This window comes from Heliangelus exortis, chromosome 28 (assembly GCF_036169615.1).
Source record: "Heliangelus exortis chromosome 28, bHelExo1.hap1, whole genome shotgun sequence".
In the NCBI taxonomy this organism is placed as follows: Eukaryota; Metazoa; Chordata; class Aves; order Apodiformes; family Trochilidae; genus Heliangelus; species Heliangelus exortis.
In genome coordinates, this window is record NC_092449.1 from 1,833,173 (window position 1) to 1,854,089 (window position 20,917).

A 20,917-nucleotide genomic window follows, 5' to 3' on the forward strand; every position below is an offset into this window, starting at 1 on the left:
TACCATAAGAAATATCTAATTACTACTACCCATTTACACTGCCTTTGGCACAAAAAGATACAGGATTGCTTTCATCCCTTTACAAGATACAAATGAAGAACTAAATTAATGCTTCTCAGAACAGCAGGGAGGGAGGTGGGGAGAGGAGGAAGAGGAAGGAAGACTTAAGAAACAGGAAAGGGACACAATGGTTCAGAAAAAACTTACTGTGAGCATACACTGGAATTGTCTTCCAGTAAGTGATTCTTATGTTTTGCAAATAAGAGAAACATCTGAAAGCTTCTAAAATATTTATGCAAGCACAGAAACTGAAAAAAGTGTTTTTTCAGACCAGGTCTCTCAATGTATTTTTGTTTTTAATCTACACTTTCCTTTCAAGCATTTTGTTTTTACAGAGAAAATGTGAAGCAGTGCATAGAGGTAGCATTTCTGCTGACTATTTATTGATACACTATACATGGTACATATTTAGCTTCATACTACACCCACACAAATAAGGTGCTTACAAGGATTCTGGAAAATGTTTTCAGGTTGCAAAACTCATTATTGTAAAATAAACCAACAGGAATTAGGTTTTTTTACCATAGCTCCATAATTGCTTCGTTCTGGGTGCCCAATGCCTTCACTTATATCTGCTAAATTTGTCAGGCTGCCACCATGAATCCCATTGAGAGCTTCACTATATTCTTCTATACTCTTACTGACTTCTTGATGGCTGTCTTGAAGCTGAGAAAGTTTGCTTCTTGCCTAAGTGAAAATGTTGGAGCATGTTAAGACACTCAGTAACACTGTCATTCTCACACTCTCATTAAACATGGTTACCACACACTTGCATTTTGCCCCCACCAGAGCTGAACTTTTCCTGATTCAAACTGGGAATTAACCAACTGAGCACCAGGAAAAAAAAGGCTTAATCATGAAGCAATGTTTTTTTCCCTCTTCTGAAAAAAATCTTTCTACTTGATGCTTCACTCTTAGCCTTGCAAGAAGTAAAAAAAAAGAAGTATAAACTCCAGTGGATACCTGGTTTATTTCTTCCTGTGTTGATTTGAGAGATTTGATTATTGTTTCAAGCTGTACTTTTCCAGCCTGGATGCTCTGCTCAAGCTGAGTCTCTTCCTGCTGGAGACGATTCAGCTCAGCTTTTGCTCTATTAAGGTCATCTTCCTGGGATTTTAAATCTGATTCCTGAGACTGAATCTGCATTTTTAGTGATGAAATCTGAAATCAAATGTTACAAAACTCAGGTTGAAATTTGGAATAATGGCATGAGCAACAACTCAGGAAGGTAACAAGAACTTAATGTGAAGAACTGCACATTTATGATGTTACACAAAACCCTTGATAAAGGCCACAGGACATTCAGGAGAGCAAAAAATATTCAGATTTTAAATGACAGAAATATTACACCAATTTAGCTAATTAAAAGCTGTTTTCTAGATGGCTACCTTGTAGTTTTCAGAACTCTGCTTCCTTTCCATTCCAACATCTGTGAAGGATTATAAAGTTGGTTTTTAATTCTGCTAAAGAGTTAAAATTCTACAGCTGCAACTCTCTCTCCCTCTATACTTTCTTATACATTATGTTTATCCACAAAAATAACATGCTGGGCACACTGGCAGTTGTATCCCCATGAAAACCCATTTTTTATCTGGGAATACTGACATGAGATTCACAGTGATGGCACCACTGCCCATAGACTGTTTCACACATCAGGAATTCTGCTTCCCAGCTAACCCATCAAGCTGAATAAATGCTTCATAAATTCACAGAACAACAACAGTTTCTGCAGAAAGGGACCACCTGGTTCCACTCTCCATTTATGATCAGCATGAAAGGTATTTAAGGTCAGCAAAACTCCTGGACCTCTGTGTTTGTGTGGAAATTACTATTTGTGGGAGAAATGAATTAACAAAGCAAACCTTCATTAAATAAAGAGAATTTCCTTCAACAAAAGACAACAGTTGGCAGCAGCATGGCCAGAATTAACCTCCACTCACCACCTGGGTTTCTTCCTGGCATTTCTGCCTTACATCACTCAGCATATCTTTGAGTTTGGCTTTCTGCTGGTCCATTTCATCCAGGCGGTCTTGGGCATCTTGTTTTTGAGCCTCCAGCTCTTGCAAGTTGCTTGCTTCCCTATCTAAATCATTCTGAAGTTCCTAGAGGAAAATTCCACAGTTTGCAATTTACACTTAGCTGTTACAGGAATATCACAGATAAACTCCAGAAGTTGGAAAAAAAAAAATAAAAAAAGCATTTCAAACTCTCCACCTATCATCTTTTGCTTAAATTAACCAACACCAGAAGAAAACCTTTCTGCTGGAGAACAGGAAAATAAAAATCTCTCCATAAGTTAAGAGGAAAATCCCATGAAATGATGAGAGTTGCTCAGAGGCAACATAAAGAATGAATGCTTAATTTCCCATATGCTGTTTTAAATTAAAATGAAAACTAATAAACAGTTTTTACCTGAACTTCATTGGTTTTCTGCCTGATTGATTCTTCTTTTTCCCTAATGTCCTGCTCTAGCAAGTATTTTTCTCTGAAAAATAAAGAGTTACATGTAGTTATGAATAGTTAAATGATACAACACACAGATACACATAAAAAGATCAATTAAATATTATCCTGGGAACATCAAGCATGTCAAAAACATATTCTGCTGTGTTCTTCAAAGGAGCAAAGGTGTGTACATATAAATTACCTATAAAAATATTATCTGTTTTATAATCAGTCTTCTGAAGTCAGAAGATTGGCAGAACCCAGGCTGGTTTTACATCATTGGGTAGGGCATCAGTGAGGGATTTGCCACCAACTTCAGTGACAAGCAAAGATAAATTAAATTAAAACAAAAGTAAAGGGCAGCTCAGTACTACACATTGCTTCTTCTCCAGGATTTTCTGTTAATAGTCCTATTACCTCTGCAGCTGTGCAATTTCTTGGCTAATATCATCCAGTTCCTTCACCCCTGTAAATTCTCCTGAGCCAACAGAACTTGAACTGTCCTGTTAAGAATGAAACAAATCTGTTAAAATGCCAAGTGGGGACAAAAGATCTTCCTTTACAGAGGCTGAGGACAAAGGTGGGACACAAACCTCATTCCATGCATTTGGAAAAGTGCCTGGGAGACAAATTTTTTTGCAACCAACCACTGAGCATGCCACCCAATTCTGCCTGTGAGACAGGAGAATCTTCTCTGTGCCCATTTAACCACAGGATGGCCAAAATACCCAGCAGGGCAAGAACATGCACAGTGACAATGAATAAACTGCAGGCAATGAGAGAATTGAAATTAAAAAAATGAAAAAAAAACTTGGCTCTGCTATAATCAACAGCAAATCTTCCAGGGAACTTAATGAAATCAGCTGGTAACTTGAGCCTTCTGAAACCCTGCCACAACTTAATGATCATTTCTGAAGCTCCATGCCATGTCCTGCAGTGCAGGGCATTTCTACACTCATCAGGATGCTGCAGGTCCATGCAGCAGAACAGGTATCCCTTGCCTTCTGGGCAAGAAAATTGTCATCAGAAGTTCTTAAAGCAGAATCACAGCATCTGGTACAAAATTTGTCATGATTATAAAAAGGATCCCTAGCTCTTCTGGAAAAAAAAAAAAAAAAAAAAAAAAAAAAAAAAATCACTGCAGCTGAGCAAGAACTGCAACACTGAGCTCTGTTAGTGTGACAAGTCAGGAGACCTCTAATTTTTAAACAGTATTTTAAAAATAAAAAAGTACAGTTTGCTTACTTCACCTACTTTGAGATTGCTGTGATAACCACTGAAAGTTTAGCTTTATTCAATATTAAAATAAACAACAACTCAACCAACAAACCACAAACAACACAGTAAAATTTGACATTTTTCTGCACAAAATAGTTAAGTGAATATCCAGTTTATGCTCTTCCTCATTGCTGGAAGAGCATTTCTTGTGTTAATATGCCATTAGAGAATCATAAACAACAACAATCCAGACTTTCTTCAAGCAAATCAGGAGGTTTTAACAGCTCTTTTATATTTTCAGACTAGAGACAGATTTGCTGAGAGATGTCTGCTGCATGTTGTGCAGGATCATTAGGAGGTGTTGCCCATTTTGATTATGAAATGAGTTCAGTTGAGCTCCTGCATTGTTTAGGACAACACAACTGAAACCTCATCTGCTCTGTTCAGAGTAACACACAGTTTATATCATATATAAACTATATATATTCAGCTAATATTGATGAAAATAAGATCCAATGAACTGAAAATAATGGAAAGCAAAGAATTTCTTGAGAGACCAGAGCATCTCAGAGTGCTGAAGGAGCAATAGCACCAGGTGGAGAGGCAATAATGGTAACTTCACACTACTGTGACATTATCCTCACACCAAGAGCAAGCATCACTGCACACAAAATCAATGAGACAAGAGAAGGTGCACAAATAAAAACTTTCTAGAGGTTAAAAGTGGCTTATGGAGACAAATTTGCATTCTTGGGGATGTCCCAGTTACTCACACGGCGCATTTCTGTCAGTGCTGAGATCTCAGTTCCTACAGGGGTCAAGTAACCTGACAGAGTCTATAGAAAAAGGATACAGGAAAACCTTAAAAGGACCAGAGCAACAGCAACCACTAAAAAGTATTTAGAGGATCAAAAGGTTTCTGGTTAGGGGAAGTCAAGAAGGAAAGGAAAATACTATATAATTTATAGGAAAGATGAAAGTCTTGACATGATGGTCAATTTTAAGTTTCAGACATCCACCAACATGGTACTGAGGAAAGGACAAAGCAAGGATGAGATGCTCCAGTAAAATGGTGTTAATTGTGCCAGATGTAGGATTATGAACTGGCATCCTAAAAGGGATGAGGCAATTCCCAGAAACTAAGTCATCCCTCTTCACTTAGCCATTAAGAAACTTCTCCATTTTCATGGGAGGACTTTGGGACTGGTCACAGTCAGGGACAGGTTACTAAAGCAGCTTTTAAAGAGGTTCCAAAAGTTAAAACCACCCTCTGCTATGACAAAGGAGTATTTTTCATTTTAGGCTTTATACCTTTATTTATGGAATATACTACTGCACTTTCTTTGCTTATTACCTTGCCTTGTTAAAAAGCTCTGTATATCTTCAAATGTTAAGGAATTTTGTAGGAGAGATGAAAAAAATTGGCATTTCTTTACAGTTTTCCAAAAGCTAACTTTACAAAAAGAATTACAAAGCACAAACTCATCTACAACTAATCAATGACTTACCTGGATGGGAGTGTTCCTCTCCGTGGGAGGGATCATATCTGGGGACAACACTTGTGGAGGATCAATCCCTTTACTGACCTTCTGCTGAATGAGATACATTGCTAGTGCAAACTGGTCTTTGCTGAGCTTTCCCATCTGTCTTGTATCTGCCAAAGCCCTGGTTAAAAACAGATCATACCTATAAACACAAAAAGCTCATTTCTCCTCTGCTACACACATACATATCATTTTCTTTTGACTCAGCCTCATCAGAACATGCTTATTCCAATGAGGGCTTCAGAGTAGTATTTTATTAGATATATCTGACTGAATAAAGCACCTACCCTGAGAAAATATTTAGAGCATTATCACTTCAAAAAACAATCAAAATTCACAGCCTCACCTATAGCCCCCTCCCAGAAAAGCAAAGTATTTATTTCTTCCTTGTTTTTCCATAAAGTCATATTGTAGTATGGCAACAAGACAAGTAAGAGGTTGGGTTTCTTTTTTTTTTTTTTGGAGAGGGGGGGGGTTCAGCTTTAGAATCACACTTCTACCTGGATAATCTGACTTTCCAGAGCAGCAAGTTACAAAAACCCCACATATTTTAAGAGATTCTTACCATATATGTGCTAGGAGATTCTGAGACAGACCTGAATGCATAAAAATGTCTTTTACTTCTTGGCCACTCACAAAACCATCCATGTCTGTGTCTGTTTTTAAGAAAATTTCATCGTATCTCACTTTTTCTGACACTGGTACTACCCAGTTCACAGCTGGCTGTAAAAACAAAATGTTGTATTTCAAAGGAAGAGAAATATTCTTGAGAATATATGACATTTCTCAGACTCAAACATACTGAACATTTTTTTTTTTCCCCTTTTTCTGTGAATTTTTTAGCTTATGACTTTTGACCTGAATTATAAACATCAAAGACTGATACAAAAAGGAAAACAAAACCAAAAAAAGAAAAGCCTTGTACCTGTGCTTGTTTGATGCTGTGCTTGGGAGACAAACTCCCTGTGCTGTTGAGGCTGTTGACACTACCATGAGAAGGGGTGGAACGGAGGCTGTCTTTTGGTGGAGGACTTGCAGGGAGAACAGGAACTGCACCAGGAAAAACAGGTGTCTTCTTTCTTTTAGAAGGTGGTATGAGAGAAGGGGGCAATAGTGAAGGAACTGGCTCTTTCTCAAGAGCTCTATAAACCAAATGCATTGCCTGCAAAGGCAAAAAGTCAGGTAACATGAACAGTTAGAAGAAAAAAGCAGTAAGATTTTCCAGTGTCATTTACATGCCAGTCAAACAAAGAGAGTAACAGATGCTAAGCAGGGCATAATTTTGAATGTAATTTCAAGAAGAATCATCTTGATGAAACATGTGAGAGGCAGAAGATGGCTTTAAGAGATCATTTAATAGCTCCATGTGAACAATTTAGATTGGGAGGCAACTGTAGCAGAGAAAGCTCTTGAGAAAACCTGGAATGCTTGGCTCTGGCAAACATGCTGTGAAGTGAGAATTGAAAGCAACCTACCACAGCAAATTCATCCTTGTCCAGGTGACCATCTTTATCAATATCACTGAGATCCCAGACCTACAGCAATCAGGATAAAAAAAAAAAGAAATTGAGAGAACAGCTTACATTTTGTGCTTTTGATGTTAACAGTGATCACATCAGGCATGCTCTCTAAAAACTCCTGACAGATTTTTGTGAAGATCATATTAGTTATATCAGACCTAGCTAAGCATTCTCTGATGAAACAGACTGGCTTAGAGTTTTCTAGCACTGTGAATCAGTGCTGGCTCTGGATGGAACAGAGCAGAGACAGGTTTTTCATCTGTCTATGTTGCAATTAAAGAGTCATCAGGATGACTAAAAATATAAAGAGGTGGCTTTTAGCATTGTCAAGAGGGTGTGGGCTAGCAGATTGTCAACATTTGCCTGACAAGAAAGCTGGAGTGGTTTTGGAAAGTAAACACATTTCTAATTTGCATTCCATTCCTAGATTTCTAGGACCAAATAAAAGATGTCCTCCTATTTTCTAGAGGAAAGAATTAAAGCATCTTACAGCTTTGTTATTAGGCCAAGTCAATGAAGCCTGCAGGTGATTTAGGATACAAAACTTTGTGCACTCTGATCCTGTACAGCAGAGAGGAGAGGACAGGAAGCTCAGACTGAGGTGACTCATCTGGCCTGGACTCCCAGCTTTGTCACTGGACCCATATGCAAATTTCAGTTATCTGGTTTATCTCCTTTGCCCATTTCCTCAGTCCCCTAGCTTGCCAAGAAACTTTTCTGGATCAGGAAAAAGCTTCCTGTATTTCTATGGTGACAATAAGCTAAAATACAAAGCCTTTCAAGCCTGCACAGCACTCAAATAGAAATTTTAAAACAAGTCATACTTAGATTCTGTAGATAACACAGAGAAAAAGGCAGTTCTTCCTGATGAGATGAAAGTATGTAACACAGACACAGCTCTTGCACACAATGCATTCATTCTCAGGAATATCCAAATGCAAAACATTGAAGAATACATATTTTAAATGGAAGCAGAAAAATAATTTGCTTCCCTTGTGAATAAGCAATGGATGCACTAAACTCAGATCTCAAAAGGAATTATAAATATACATGAAAAAAACATTTGACAGCTGCACTGAACCAGGATGTTTTAAAGTGTTCTCTTGTACAAACAGGACAGACTTAATGGTAGGTCTAATAACTTGCATTTGGAAAAATGACAAAATAGTGGAACATAATGTTATAAAAGCTCTTATGGTTTCAGAGAGCTCTTTTTTTTAAAAAGAAAGAACAACCAAAATAAAATTTTTCTGCTCTTAAAATGAATACAGGGATAATGAAGCCTATCTACTCTAAGGCCAAAATTACTACTATTATTTTTATTTCTAAGTGGATGACTTCAGAGCCTACTTAATGTTCTTATTTTACAGCATGCACTTGACGTAAAATCTCAGCCAAAACCTAACTCTGTTGATAGCTCACATTTAAATATTTAACATTACAGCAACAAGAAGCTAAATAGAGAGTAGCTAAATCTAAACAGCATACTTACCCTTCCTAGGATATCAAGAGGTAGCTTTGAATTCATCAGTACTGGTTTTACTTTGTCTCCTGAAAGTAAACCATTTACTGGCAAAAGGCTTTCAAAAATACCATCAAACTTTGCTTTTTCTTCCACCTAGTTGGTAAGAAATAGCCTGAATAAGTAAAAAAGTGTGCCTGTGTGAGTGTTGAAAATGAGATCTTGCAAGAAATAAAGACTGGTCAGTAATGTATTCATTCTAATTTTCCAAGCTGTCTTGCAAGTGCCACCATGCTGTGTTTAAGTGGAAAGCCCAAGGAGCCAGATTTAAAAGCTTAATTTCAAAGCTAAGGTCATGATACCTATGAGATTTCCACCTGCAGCACACAAAATGTCTTTCTGTAGTGTTCTAAAACAATGCAATCTGATTAAAAACACTCATGACCAGATTTTAAACCAACTTGGACAAACACTCAAAACTATTCTTCCCAAATAACTGGCTTCCCACTTTCAGGTACAACATGCAAGTTAAAAAAACAAAACAAAACAACAAAAAAGCCCCTCACAGCATTATTAAATTTCTACCTTTTGGAAAAGGCTTGTATTTTAAACTGAGCTAAATACAAATATCCCCATGCACATATCAAAAGTTACTTTTTTCCAATTATTTTTTCTCTGTATCACTGAATACTAATTAGAATATATGTGGTCAAGATTTAAATTAATACTTCAGGACTTATTTGGTGAAATGCTTTGTGTTCTCACTGGAGTTGCTTTACACAAACATTGAAGTGCCCACTGTTAGGTTTCTGGAAGGAATCCAGGCAGAAGATTGAAATTTATTGTGTCTTAAAATCATCACCCCAGGGGCGGCCAAAGGATTGTTTAATATTTATTTGAAATATAAAACTACAGCTTAATATTATCTATTGTGCACAAATCTGTCATCAGAAAGGGAAGGCTTCTGAAATGGGAAGTATTTGATACAAAATTATCTCAGGGGGAAAATGACAGACAAAGAAAATATTTACTTTTAAAGACTGGATGGAATGTGTTGTCTTTTACACTTACCCTAACAGCCCAGTGAGCCTCTGTTGAAGGTGGTGTGATCAGCAAAGGACTGCTAGAGTCATGCTAAAATTACAGAAGTTTTTATTTAAATGTATATATATATAAATACACACACACACACTTCTATCTCTCATCCTTACTAATTGCTTTCAGAGATGGTTATAGACATGAGGCTTGACTACACCAAAAAAAAGAGGAAAAGCTGCCCATGTACCCCCCCAAAAAATAATTCATAGTGATTCATACTATTAGAGAACTTCACTGAGGACATTGGGTACATTAGGTACCCAGCCACAAAACCAAGACACACTAAAGGAGATTCCTGCAGCTGCTGCAGACAAAGCTGCAATCATGCCCTATACTACCCACTCCTGTTGGCCTAGTCCAGAAGTACTTACTTTTTTTCTTTTTTTTTTTTTTTTTTCATAAACATACTTTAGCTTCCTGAACAAGCTGACCATGGCTACACTTGCATCAGTTTTGCAGCCCAGGAAGGGGCTGGTACTTCCTACTCAGGAAGGCAGCTGCCTTCAGGAACAGTCTGACAGCAACCTCAAGTCTCAGAACCATGGCTTTTATGAAACAGAGAACTATTCCAGCTGAAACCTTAGCTCATACACACCACACACATACATTTAGGTATCCATTACTTACAAATTTAGGAGGTGGCACAGTCAGGTTCAGACTGCTCAGGTTCACATCGTGGCCATTCTGTGCACAGGCCACAAGACGCAACGCGACATAAAAACCCTACAAACAGCAGTGGTTTGTATTAAAGAAAAAGCAACCAGGCTAAATCAGTCTCCATTTAGGATTTTTACTAACACCATATTCCAAAACACTTTTAGAAGTGCATTTTTTCCATGCAAGGACTTGTAAAATTAATCTTAAAATCACAGTCACAAATACAAACCACGCACCCGTAGCTCACACACTCTGAGTATTTTCTGTCCCTTATTTTAATTTGTAAATGAGATGCAAATTTCTCCAGCAACCTGAGTGATATCCTTGGATATGAACAGTGCTAGGGAAAAAGCTCATCTGAAAAAGCTAAGGATAACTATTATGGATATCAGGGTTTTGTTGAAATGAGGCTTATCTGTGGAAGGTAACACAAGCAGTTGGCAGGCACTCCTCATTTACCTGTTTATCCAAGTATCCTTTACCCTCTGGGTCAGCCAAATCCCATATCTGTGGAGATACAAAACAAAAGCCACTGTGACTTTAAAATAAAAACCCCAGCTCCCCAGTTCATATTGTATGCCTCCCTGAACTGCTTGTTGCAGCATTCAAGTTCTGACATACAATGTTATTTAATTATCAAGTTAACAACAAAGCTGCTCACAAAAGACAAATTTTGCCTTTCAGATTCCTATGACCCCCAGCACAACACCTTAGAGCTTTTTCCAAGCTGTGGTTATCCTAAAATTCCAAGGATCTGATTTACATTCCACTGAATTCCTTTTTGCAAATCCCTTCTGCTCCCCGTTAGCTGCAGTTAACCAAGTGTACAAATAATCACTGTATTATCTAATTCCTTCAACTTACTTTTCCAAGGATAATATCAGAAAGGCCGGATTTTTTAAGAAACAGTGCAGCTTCACTTGCCCCAATTCTCCCTGTGTATGTTGGATCTACCTGGAAGATAAAAATTCCCATTCAATTGAAGCATGTCTGCCATGGAAGCAGAGATAAGAAATTAAACACTTCTGGTCTCTGGGTCAAAAGGAGTTCTACAACCACTCAGCAGAGAGAATTTACAGGAGTTTAACGCTGTAACAGGGAAAGGAAAGGGAGGCAAATCTTGGGGAAGAGGAAATTGCACTTTAATTTTGTTTTTTGAGCACCTACCTGTTTGTAGTAAGTTTCATATAACGGGTGGCCAGTTGAAAACTGAAAAAGAAAAGAGATTAAGAAAACTAAGAATGAACTGCAGTCTCAGACAGCTCACCTACAGGAAATGACAAGAAGAAAAATGTGTACAGCTGTGTATGACTTCTATCAAGAATATAAACCAGTGTGTTAATTTGCTGTGTTCTAAACTGCATACTGGAATCTAAGTGTGGGTAACAGTGAGCCCCCAAAACTTGTGGCTGTCACCTCTGAAAACTTGTTATTCCCCAGCATTCACACTTAGACTTGGGCTTTTAATTAACAACACTGTAAGGTAATAAGGTTTTGTAGGACACCTCTGAACTATCTGCCAAGGTTATTTCAGATCACAGTTTGAGAAACACTGGTATCACAGGCAGAGTTTTCAGCATTTGGACCTTAAACCGAAATGAAGTATAAAAAAAATCAGAATGAACGGTTAATTAACAAATATCACAATTCTCTGACAATGTTGTTTGAGGATTTCAACTTGGTGTTATCACTGTGTTACACAAAAGCAGCAGACACAAAGGTAGGCCCTGCCTTTTGGGAATACTAAACAAGCAGATTCCTCTTCCCTCTCACAGACAGTCCAAACAAATGGGAACTGAAATCCCAGAAAAGGCAGAAGCATCCCCCACATATCTTCTCACTTGCCTCCTACAATTGCCACACAAGTTCTAGCCACGTGCAGGTTATACCTACACACCCTTCTCCAGTTTCAGTGCTAAAAGCAGAAATATTACAACCCAGTCTCCAACAAGTCACCCTCTTAATGCAGTCAGAGGCCTTAGAAAACAAACAAGACAACCTAATAAACACTGTCTAAAGACTGAGACACAGATGTGTCAAAACATCCCAAAGGCTGCTGGAGACAACTCCTTTCCACCTCCAGGAGAAGGCAGACATCTGACAAATGATTATTTCACACTAATTCTAAGTGCTAGTGTGTCACCTCCCAAACACTGCCTTCTTCCCTGTCATCCACGTGGATTTCCGGATGTGCTGCCTACACTGAGAGGAAGGGAGGCAGAAATCTGATGCAAGATAAAACCTATCTACCTCTCTTGCTTATCAGAAAGCTCAGAGAAGCTCTCCAAAGACCAATTAGAAGCTCCTCTAACTAATTTGGAGAGCACCCTAGAGCATGCCAGAGGCTGGATTCATACCAAGATGCAAGGAAAGCACTCCAGCAGCAGAACTCAGTGATCTCACCCCATCACCAGCCATTCTTGCCCTCCTCATCTGATACTGTCAGCCCTGACATCCCACTGACTGACCTGAAAGAGGTGGCAGGAAGCCAGGGGGATGTCCCTAAATGCTGTGAAGTTTCTACTACAGCAATGTATTCATCCAAGTGCTGCTGGAAAGCACTCCATCATTCTGTTCTCCACTTGCAGAATTTCACAGAGATTAAGCCTCTGGGATTGATTTACCTAAGTGACTGCATCTCTGTGATGAAGCAGAGCAGACAAAATGGGCACAAGTGGTAAGAGCAGTGTACCTGCCTCACCTGCCCAGCACCACTGTCATCCAAGAGGATTCTGGAATCTGGTGGCATCTGCTGATGTGGAACCCACACAAGACAGTGGCAGTGTTGGCAATCAGAAAAAACCATTTTGAAGAGTCTGCAGCTGCTGAGTGGGCACAGGACATCACCTGGCATACAGGGGGTCAGTCTGACAACAGTTTACCAACCCTCTGGTTTTTATGCCTGTTTCACATTCCCCAAAACACCATCTGTGCTCAACCCTTTACACCGTGCCTCAGACAGACCCTGGTGCCTTGCCTGACCTCCAGGCTGATTTCCTGTACAAATCTGGAGTTTAAATCCCAAGCTCACACCCTTAGACTGCTTTGCTGGCATGCAGAACACACACATGGCTACACCTCCATGCCCCTTAATGAGGGAAAAAAAAGAAAAAAAGGCAGACATAAGCTGCTGCCAGCAGAACAATGAATAAAGCCAGCTCCTAACAGCTCTCTCCCTCTTGAGGTCATCTCAGCACCACAAAGGACTCTGGATGAGATGAATTCTTCTCCTTGGTGTCCTGTTTCACAATGTTCTTTAAGCCACTCTTGCCACATCATACAGTGCATCATAGGTACCATGAAAGAGTGGGGGGGGGAAAAAAAAAAAAAGGTGTGCCCCAAAGCTGAGAGCCAAAAGAAGGCCCAGAGAGATTACCTTTGCCCTTAGCCTACTTGCAAAGCACCTCATGTTGTCTCAGGAGACTGAGATACAAAACAATCTCTGCTCTCCCAGTATCTCTAACACAGCTCTGTAACCTCCAGAGGCTGTGGGTTCAACATGCCTGGCACAGAGGAAAGACCAGTGATAAACTGATCAAATATACATGACAATAAAGTTATCAAAGATAAACAACAACTGAAACCAGATCTGATTTAGCTCCAAGAACTCATTTTACATGATTGCTCTTCAGCTGTTTTCAGATGTACCAAGTCAAAGCAAAGACAGTGGAAATGTTAAAGAGTTTTCATACTGTTAGACACCTAGATTATCTTTCAAAAAAGGTAGCTTTGTAGAACAACAGAATCTGAACAAAATTGATCTCTGAGAATATGATTTAACACTTTCACATGCTTGGATTACTCATATTTGTTAATAGGTCCCACTATATTGACACCAATATTCTCATTTTATATCTGAGTGAAGATGCTTCAACATTACAGCACACATAACCCCTCCTATTCCTTTTAATACCATTTCTGGCATTATAATTAGCACATATCTCTCCAATAATCATGAAACTGAGGATATTAAGACACAGTTTATTAATTTTCAGGGAAATTCTATTTACCACCCTGATTATAGATAGATTACTCTTGACAGTTCCATACAGAAAAGGAAGCTCTAAAACTAGAATGCTTCCATCTGATTAGCTGGAAAATAATGTCAAAATACATGATATGATCACAGAACATGACCCTTTTTTCCCTCCTCAATAGAGTATGTTATACAAAAGCAAATACCATTGATGCCAGGCTCTCAAATATCAATTTAGAAATTAAAAAAAAAAACAACAAAACAAACAAACCACAGTAGAATTTCTAGTGTAATAAATATTTAACACATTTTTACCAACTCTTTCAAGCCCGGAGTTTATCTTCCATGTATAATTTACACATTACTCGACTTGAAAACTTTTGGTAACAGTTTAGATGTGTGCAGACGTTTTCAGATGTTTCTGAACATGTTCACTGAATTGAACAGATGTTAATCAGGACTCCTACTGCTATTCAGAAGCTAAAAAGCAGTGCACTCTTGTAGTAAGTTACACAGCAAATTACACGTTACCCAAGCGTCACGTAACCCCACTGAAAGATAAATTTTCAGAGTATCACAAATAGAAGTTCCTTATTAAGAGGAAATGTATATTTGCATAATTTGAACTACCAATAGCAGTTTTCCTGGATTTCTGACTGGCCCAACCCCAGTGGAGAAGAGAGTTTTAATGTCAAGGCACTGAGGAAAGGTGAGGTGGTGGTGCTTGTCCTTTGTTTTAAAGGAAATAAGTAAATGGGTTGTCTTCACAAGAGCATGGAAAAGAATGAACAGCGATGACACTGGTCAGGTTTAAATTTTTCAAGTAAAAAACCCTGTAGCAACAATAACAACAAAATCCTACCCAAAGATCCCAGAAATTAAACCAGAGTGGAAACACAGCTTCTTCCCTGAGACATGCCACCCTCCTTGAGCAAGACAAGCTCCAAGGTTCAGGGTCTTCCACTCCACTGCAGAAGGCTCATTCTCCTTGATGGGTTAGAAACCTCCTCTTCATTCCTACATACCGCGTCCTTCACCGCTGGATTCGCGGCTATGGCTACGCTACTCATCCACGTCCCAAAGACGAAGCCCAGTCATGACCTCCCGGCAGCTACAGGCGGCATTAACCCCCCGGTACCGGCAGCAGAACACCCTGACGTGACCGACCCCGGGGCGAGCGAGCCCCAGCCCTCCCGCAGCCCAGCTCCGCACTAATCCCCGCAGCTGCAGCTCGGGGAAGGGAAAGGGTTCGGAAAGCCTCGGTTCTGCCCTGCCCCTTCCCCAGGGGGGCAGCTCCGGGGCCTCCATGAGGGGAGGGCGCCAGCGCCTTTTGTGCCCCCGGAGAAGCGGCCCCTGCCCCGGGAGGCTCAACCCCGGGCCCTCCGGCTGGGGTCAACCGGGGGCTGCTCGCCCCCCTCGGGGCCTTCTCCCCCCCGCCGGCCGAGCCACCCCCGGGGAGAGGCAGGGCCTGTGGCCCCAGCGCCGCCCGCTTCAGCCGCCTGCGGGAGGGGGACCCGCACCGGGAAGGCCCCGCTCCCCCTTTCCCCCGATCGCCGCTCAACCTCCGGGGCCCGAGGGCCGCGTCTCCCCTCAGCCTCCCGCCCCCGGCAGGGTCCGGCCGGTTACCTGCTGGGTGAGGGGGATGAGCGCCGCCATCTTCCTCCCGCTGATTCGGGCAGCGGCCGGGGCGGGGCGAGCGGCGGCGGGAGGGCGCCCGGCAGCGCCTGGCACCGCGCGGCCCCGCTTGGGCCGGGCCTGGGCGGGCCGGGGCTGGAGCCGGGGCCTGCTGGAGCTGGGCGGGCAGCCGAGGAGACGCGTTTGGGCCGGAAAGGGAACGGTCGGTGTTTTATCTGTCCCCGGCAGCCGTTCCCCCCTCCCCGGCTGCTCCCTTGGTCCTGCCGCAGCTCAGCCCCTGCGCCCCGCAGTCGCTCTGCTCCCAGACGTGGCTCTGCTCCAGCTGCCTCAGGCGAAGCTGGCGTGACCTACCTAGAAGATGGACAAAGTAGGGCTGGGGAAGGCTGCAGCTGCCCTCTGGGATATTGTTCCAGGTAACTGAATCAAAGAACTGATCGACCTTTGATCAGAAGGAGCCGCGCATCCTCTGGACAAACCTAATTAATTAATTTTACTTCATTATGCTAAACCTTGTCAAAACGGGCTTCAGCAACTCAAGCTTTCTCTGGTCTAGGGTCAGATTTCCAGCATCAAATAGAAAAAAAGTTAATAAATTCCTGACTGCAGTGTGGAAATACCGAGCGGGACTTGATCACTGAGGTCACATAAACCCCAAATCAATAGGAATTTGCTGAAGAAAAAAGGAAAACTGTCATTACAGCGTATTTCAATACCTTTCAGTTTTTCACCCCATAGCACCACTGGAATTGGTTTACACGAGGCAGCACTCAGCCAAGCAGAAGCAAAAGAATTTGACCTCAATTGCTCTAAGTGGCAACAAACTGGCTGGGCTGAAGTCAGAGCTTCTGCAGATCCTCCCACTCCTTATCTCCTTACCACACAAAACTCTGCTCAGCCAGCATAGGGGTAGCCTGGAGGAAAATGCAAAATTTTTGGCTCTGGAAGTCTGGCTAAATTTATAGCCTAGTTCTGGAGGGGAAGGAAACGCAGAAGGACCCAAGAAGGGATGAAGGAAGTGACTGAACAAGTTACAAGAGTTACAAGAGAGGTCAGGCAGCTAAATAGGCAATAGGTGAAAAGAAATAAAGTCTGACTACATTTAAACTTGTAAGGACAGAGCTGTGGATGCACAGATATAGGCAGGTCCCACACTCAGGGGTCTAGAACCTTCCACCAGCAGTGGCAGAACAGCCAAGCACAGCCCTCTGAGAGCAGCACTAATCCAGGAAACTCAGACTTTGTGCACAATCACTCCAGGAGCTTAGCAAGCTTATCCCCTCCTTAGTTGGAAGTGTGTTGTGAAACGTGCTCCACACACGTAACGTGCCAAAACCATAAATTAAACACTATAGAAAGCTTACTGTGGTTATTTCCTCAACAAAAATGAGCAGAAATTTGGCATTTAATTAAGCACAAAAGTATAAATAATGTTGCAAAACCTAGTGCTTTATTATAGGTGTTTTTAAAACATTTTAGCAGTGTTAAGAGTTAATAAAAAAATAACCTTTTCTATAGAGAATTTACCTATGTTATAGTATTTTTATTAAAAATAATTGAAACTGGTCACAAAATCTAATGCTGAACTTCAAAAGAAAATAATCCAGTTTTAATGCAACTCTATTGCATTCTATATCATTCTATATCATTCTATATCTATTGCAACTCTATATCATTCTAATTAAGTCAAAACAAGATTTAAGGGAAAAAAATGTGAACTTCTTTCAAAAAACAATTAAAAGTTCTTCCTTCTTGACAGTGTTCCTCACTGCTCTACCCATTCCAGATTCCTTTTTACTCTCTAATCTCTTCTCAAATTCTTGCTCAAAGTATTTTTCTTCTCTAACCCTTTCTTTCTCCTGCTCTTCCTTATCCTGCTTTATGTTCATTTCCTTTTCAGGACCCTAATATTCAGGTTTAATTTTTTATGCACCAATAGGTTCTTGATCAGACTAGACAGGGGATTTTTAAAATAAAGAACCAAGAGAGACACAAGAATTTTTCATTACCTTTGTTTCTCCCCATGTTTCATCTCCAAACCCTTCTGTTATCAAGAAGTTGACAAAAATTGTGCCAGCTCCCTCCTTTGAAGGAATAGGAAAAAAAGTCAAAAGATGCCTCTTTGTTTTCTTAAGTGTTGCTCTTAAAAAAAAAAAAATAAAAAAATTGTGTTGTATGTTCAATATAGAATAATCATGTTCAGAACCACAAATTAGTGCAGAATTTGATGAAGAATTCTCTCATTTTGGACAACTGTTTTCAAGCATCTGAAAAACTTGTCTTCACTTTAAACATTTTGCTGCTTTTTATTAAGTTTTCAGTCTCATCACTGGACAGCCAAGAAGCCCAAGACAGAGGAAGATCTGAGGCACCCCAGAGAGCAGTTTTCCCCTCATTAATCCTTGGGTAAGTCAGGAGTAACTGAGCTGCTTGAAGCCTGTTAAGCACTTCAAGGCAGGGGAAGTAAATCATATTTTACTCACAGAAATTAAATTTAGGCCCCTGTCCTGTAGGGGATTATCACCCAAACTAACTGCAACAGAAAATCAGTGCATATTTTTTTATTTTGTACACGTATTTAAATAAGAGCAAGCTACAGATCCCAAAACAACAGGCCATGTTTATATTCAAGGTGTCAACTGGTGGCTATAAACTCTATTTTCCAGTAAAGGCACCTCACCTGCCAGATATCCAGTCCTATGATGCCAATATTTTCATAGCTGGAGATAGAGAAGTCTGGGGAGTAATTTGGATTGTCAGCCTGTGGATGAGGCCAAGCTCCTCTATAATTTGGGTTGAGAATTTCCCTTGGTTTCCATTCCCCCTGGGATAAATCTCAGGTTCTGAATACACTTAGGCAAAGCAGAGTTGCTGAGTGTTATGCATAGCTAGGATTATGAGATTATTTAATACTCTGTACAGAGGATTCTTGACCAGAGGATAATGCCATTCCCCATTCACAGCATCATCCCAATCTTCAGGTTTCTCAGCACTAATGTCCATGAGGTATTCAGGGTCATCCCAGTCCTTTAAAGAGACACAGGAAGATTAAGAAAGCAAAACTCATGCAGAGTTCACCTATGGCAAACATGGACTCAGAAGAAATTAAATAAAGCAGTAATGCAGAATAAGGAGAGCAAATTACCTCAGGTTTGATGTCATTTGGATCATCAGTTTGGACTCGATTATCCCACTCAGTGGGTTTCCTCACTCTTGGATCATTCATTTTCCTTGGTGGCAAAAAATCAAAATCATCTTCTAAGCTGCCAGATGCAACCATTTCCTTGTCAATTTTTACTTCACAAGTCTGATCTGGCCTTATAATCAAAGTAGAGAGATGTGTATATCCATCAACCTGCATTTTAAAGAAAGGAAGCAAAATTTTCAAAATAGCATCAAATAGAGTAAAGATTTTACTTAATATCAAACACAAATTATATCCCAAGTAGCTACAGCAAAGGCACATAAAATAAGGCTTAATAGGTTCTTACATTTATATCCCCAGAAAGTGCTCTCTCACTAGTGTGAATCACTTTAATGTGGAATTAAAGTTACAATGAAGAAACACAATTATATTAATTAATATATCACCCTTGCAACTGTATTCCATCAGTATCTGTATTATGATTTAGGTATTTACCTTCCACCTGCTCAGTCTCCTGGTTGCATGGTATTTATGCTTGTAATTTAAAATAACATGGACTTTCTTTGTCTCAGATCCACAAATATCTGGCCCTACAAAGAGATTCTCTGCTTTGTACCCATAACTTCTATGCAGGAAAATACAGATTATTTACTTTTTCCTTCTGATGTTGCTAGACATTTCTCCCATGTATTTTGATGCACTCCATGCCATCATTAATGAATGGTGTGGCTTCTATTAAAAGTCTCTCAGTCTGCCTTAGAATTAGGTCAGATCTAACCCATAAAACAAAAATCCAGGCAAAACAAAAAATTGCTATGGCATAACCTGAGTAACTAGACAATTATATTAGATAATTAATACAAATTTCACTTTGACATACAATTTTATTGGAAACCACATTCAAGCAAAAGATGTCAGATAGTGACCTGGACTATCTTGTTTCAGTTAAAAATGTTACCAAAAAATCCTGCAAAGCAATTACATTTATTCTAAGCTCACTCTTACAATTTTCAGTCACGTCCTTCAAATCAGTTCAGAATGTTTACATAAATATTTTGTTAATACATTTTGAGATATCTCTCAAGCATGGAAGAGCTAACTCCTTACAGTCACAGCATCGTTTTTTTACAGACAGCCTTCCTTAATGTTTTTTTTCTATAATTTCCACAACCATCCTTGAAGAACTGTACTAAAATACTGCTACTGCTGTTGGTTGGAATGAGTAAGTACAAACTCACCAAACATGATGTAATAAGGTGAATCTCCACTTAGGTTCTTCTGATCCAAGTTTGAGGGAAAAATCTTCACATATCCTCCCCCACAATCTATCTTCTGCTCATGTTTCACAGTATACTGAATGACTAGAGTATTCCCTTTGTTACTAAGTGGTTTAAATCATGAGCAAATAGCATAAAATTTAGATTTTTTTCACTGGTCTGTATGAAGATATTAGTGGGATACTGAAATTAATACCTATGTGTAAAAAAAAAAAACAAAAAACTTCATTTCTGTGCACAACTCGAGGGGCGTATTTTTAATTAACCCCACCTACCTTTATCTCTCACTGGGTGTCCATAGAACTCCCCAGCAGCGAGTCTGAACTTCCCAAGCTCTGTCTTGTACTCAGAATTAATCCACCTCTTCTGCCACTTGGCTGTTCCGCCAGGCCAGCGCCACCAGCAACACCAGAGTGGGGTCAATCAGGTGCAGTCAGGGTTTTATCTGCGTCCCCTCCTCAGCACCCACACCCACAGCCCTCACCGGCAGCCGCCCACCGCCCTCTCCCATCCCCCTGCTCTCGCCCACCCTCCGGCCAGAAACTGCTCCTGAAAATACACCGTGGCCTGGGTAGAGCCCAGCGCGGCGCCGAGGAGCTCAGCGTGGCGGCGGTGATGGGGACCCGGGCGGTGACGGGGACCCGGGCGGTGACGGGGACCCGGGCGGTGACGGGACCCCGGGCGGTGACGGAGCCCCGGGCGGTGACGGGGACCCGGGCGGTGACGGGGACCCGGGCGGTGACGGGGACCCGGGCGGTGACGGAGCCCGGGCGGTGACGGGACCCCGGGCGGTGACGGGACCCCGGGCGGTGACGGAGCCCCGGGCGGTGACGGGGCCCCGGGCGGTGACGGAGCCCCGGCAGCTGCCGCCCTGACAGAACTG

At 40.9% G+C, this 20,917-nt stretch overlaps 2 protein-coding genes across 8 annotated transcripts in view; both read right to left on the bottom strand.

Moving 5' to 3' along the window:
- EPS15L1 (epidermal growth factor receptor pathway substrate 15 like 1) overlaps nt 1-15,920 on the bottom strand; it is a 40,610-nt gene extending 24,690 nt beyond the window's left edge. For 2 of the 7 annotated variants that reach the window (XM_071728190.1, XM_071728194.1), the window contains exons 1-17: nt 15,607-15,920; nt 11,168-11,213; nt 10,869-10,954; nt 10,464-10,511; nt 9,975-10,070; nt 9,321-9,383; nt 8,280-8,405; nt 6,743-6,802; nt 6,193-6,429; nt 5,833-5,990; nt 5,232-5,388; nt 4,497-4,559; nt 2,923-3,008; nt 2,473-2,545; nt 2,001-2,162; nt 1,024-1,221; nt 583-747 (exon numbers count right to left, since the gene is read on the bottom strand). In XM_071728190.1, the coding sequence (XP_071584291.1) occupies nt 583-747; nt 1,024-1,221; nt 2,001-2,162; nt 2,473-2,545; nt 2,923-3,008; nt 4,497-4,559; nt 5,232-5,388; nt 5,833-5,990; nt 6,193-6,429; nt 6,743-6,802; nt 8,280-8,405; nt 9,321-9,383; nt 9,975-10,070; nt 10,464-10,511; nt 10,869-10,954; nt 11,168-11,213; nt 15,607-15,636 (1,854 nt within the window). In that variant the 5' untranslated portion in view covers nt 15,637-15,920. Of the gene's footprint in view, nt 1-582; nt 748-1,023; nt 1,222-2,000; nt 2,163-2,472; nt 2,546-2,922; nt 3,009-4,496; nt 4,560-5,231; nt 5,389-5,832; nt 5,991-6,192; nt 6,430-6,742; nt 6,803-8,279; nt 8,425-9,320; nt 9,384-9,973; nt 10,071-10,463; nt 10,512-10,868; nt 10,955-11,167; nt 11,214-15,606 lie in introns of those variants that run through there. The other 5 variants (XM_071728191.1, XM_071728195.1, XM_071728192.1 and 2 more) reach the window with 5 other exon arrangements.
- A 2,206-nt stretch (nt 15,921-18,126) lies between these two features.
- Nucleotides 18,127-20,457, bottom strand: CALR3 (calreticulin 3; the record flags this gene model as incomplete). Its single annotated transcript, XM_071727423.1, is given in 6 exon segments — nt 18,127-18,436; nt 18,526-18,639; nt 18,758-18,967; nt 19,253-19,347; nt 19,996-20,217; nt 20,301-20,457. Coding segments are annotated over 6 exon segments (987 nt in total), but the record flags the coding sequence as incomplete, so codon positions are not given.
- Between the last annotated feature and the right edge of the window lie 460 nt (nt 20,458-20,917).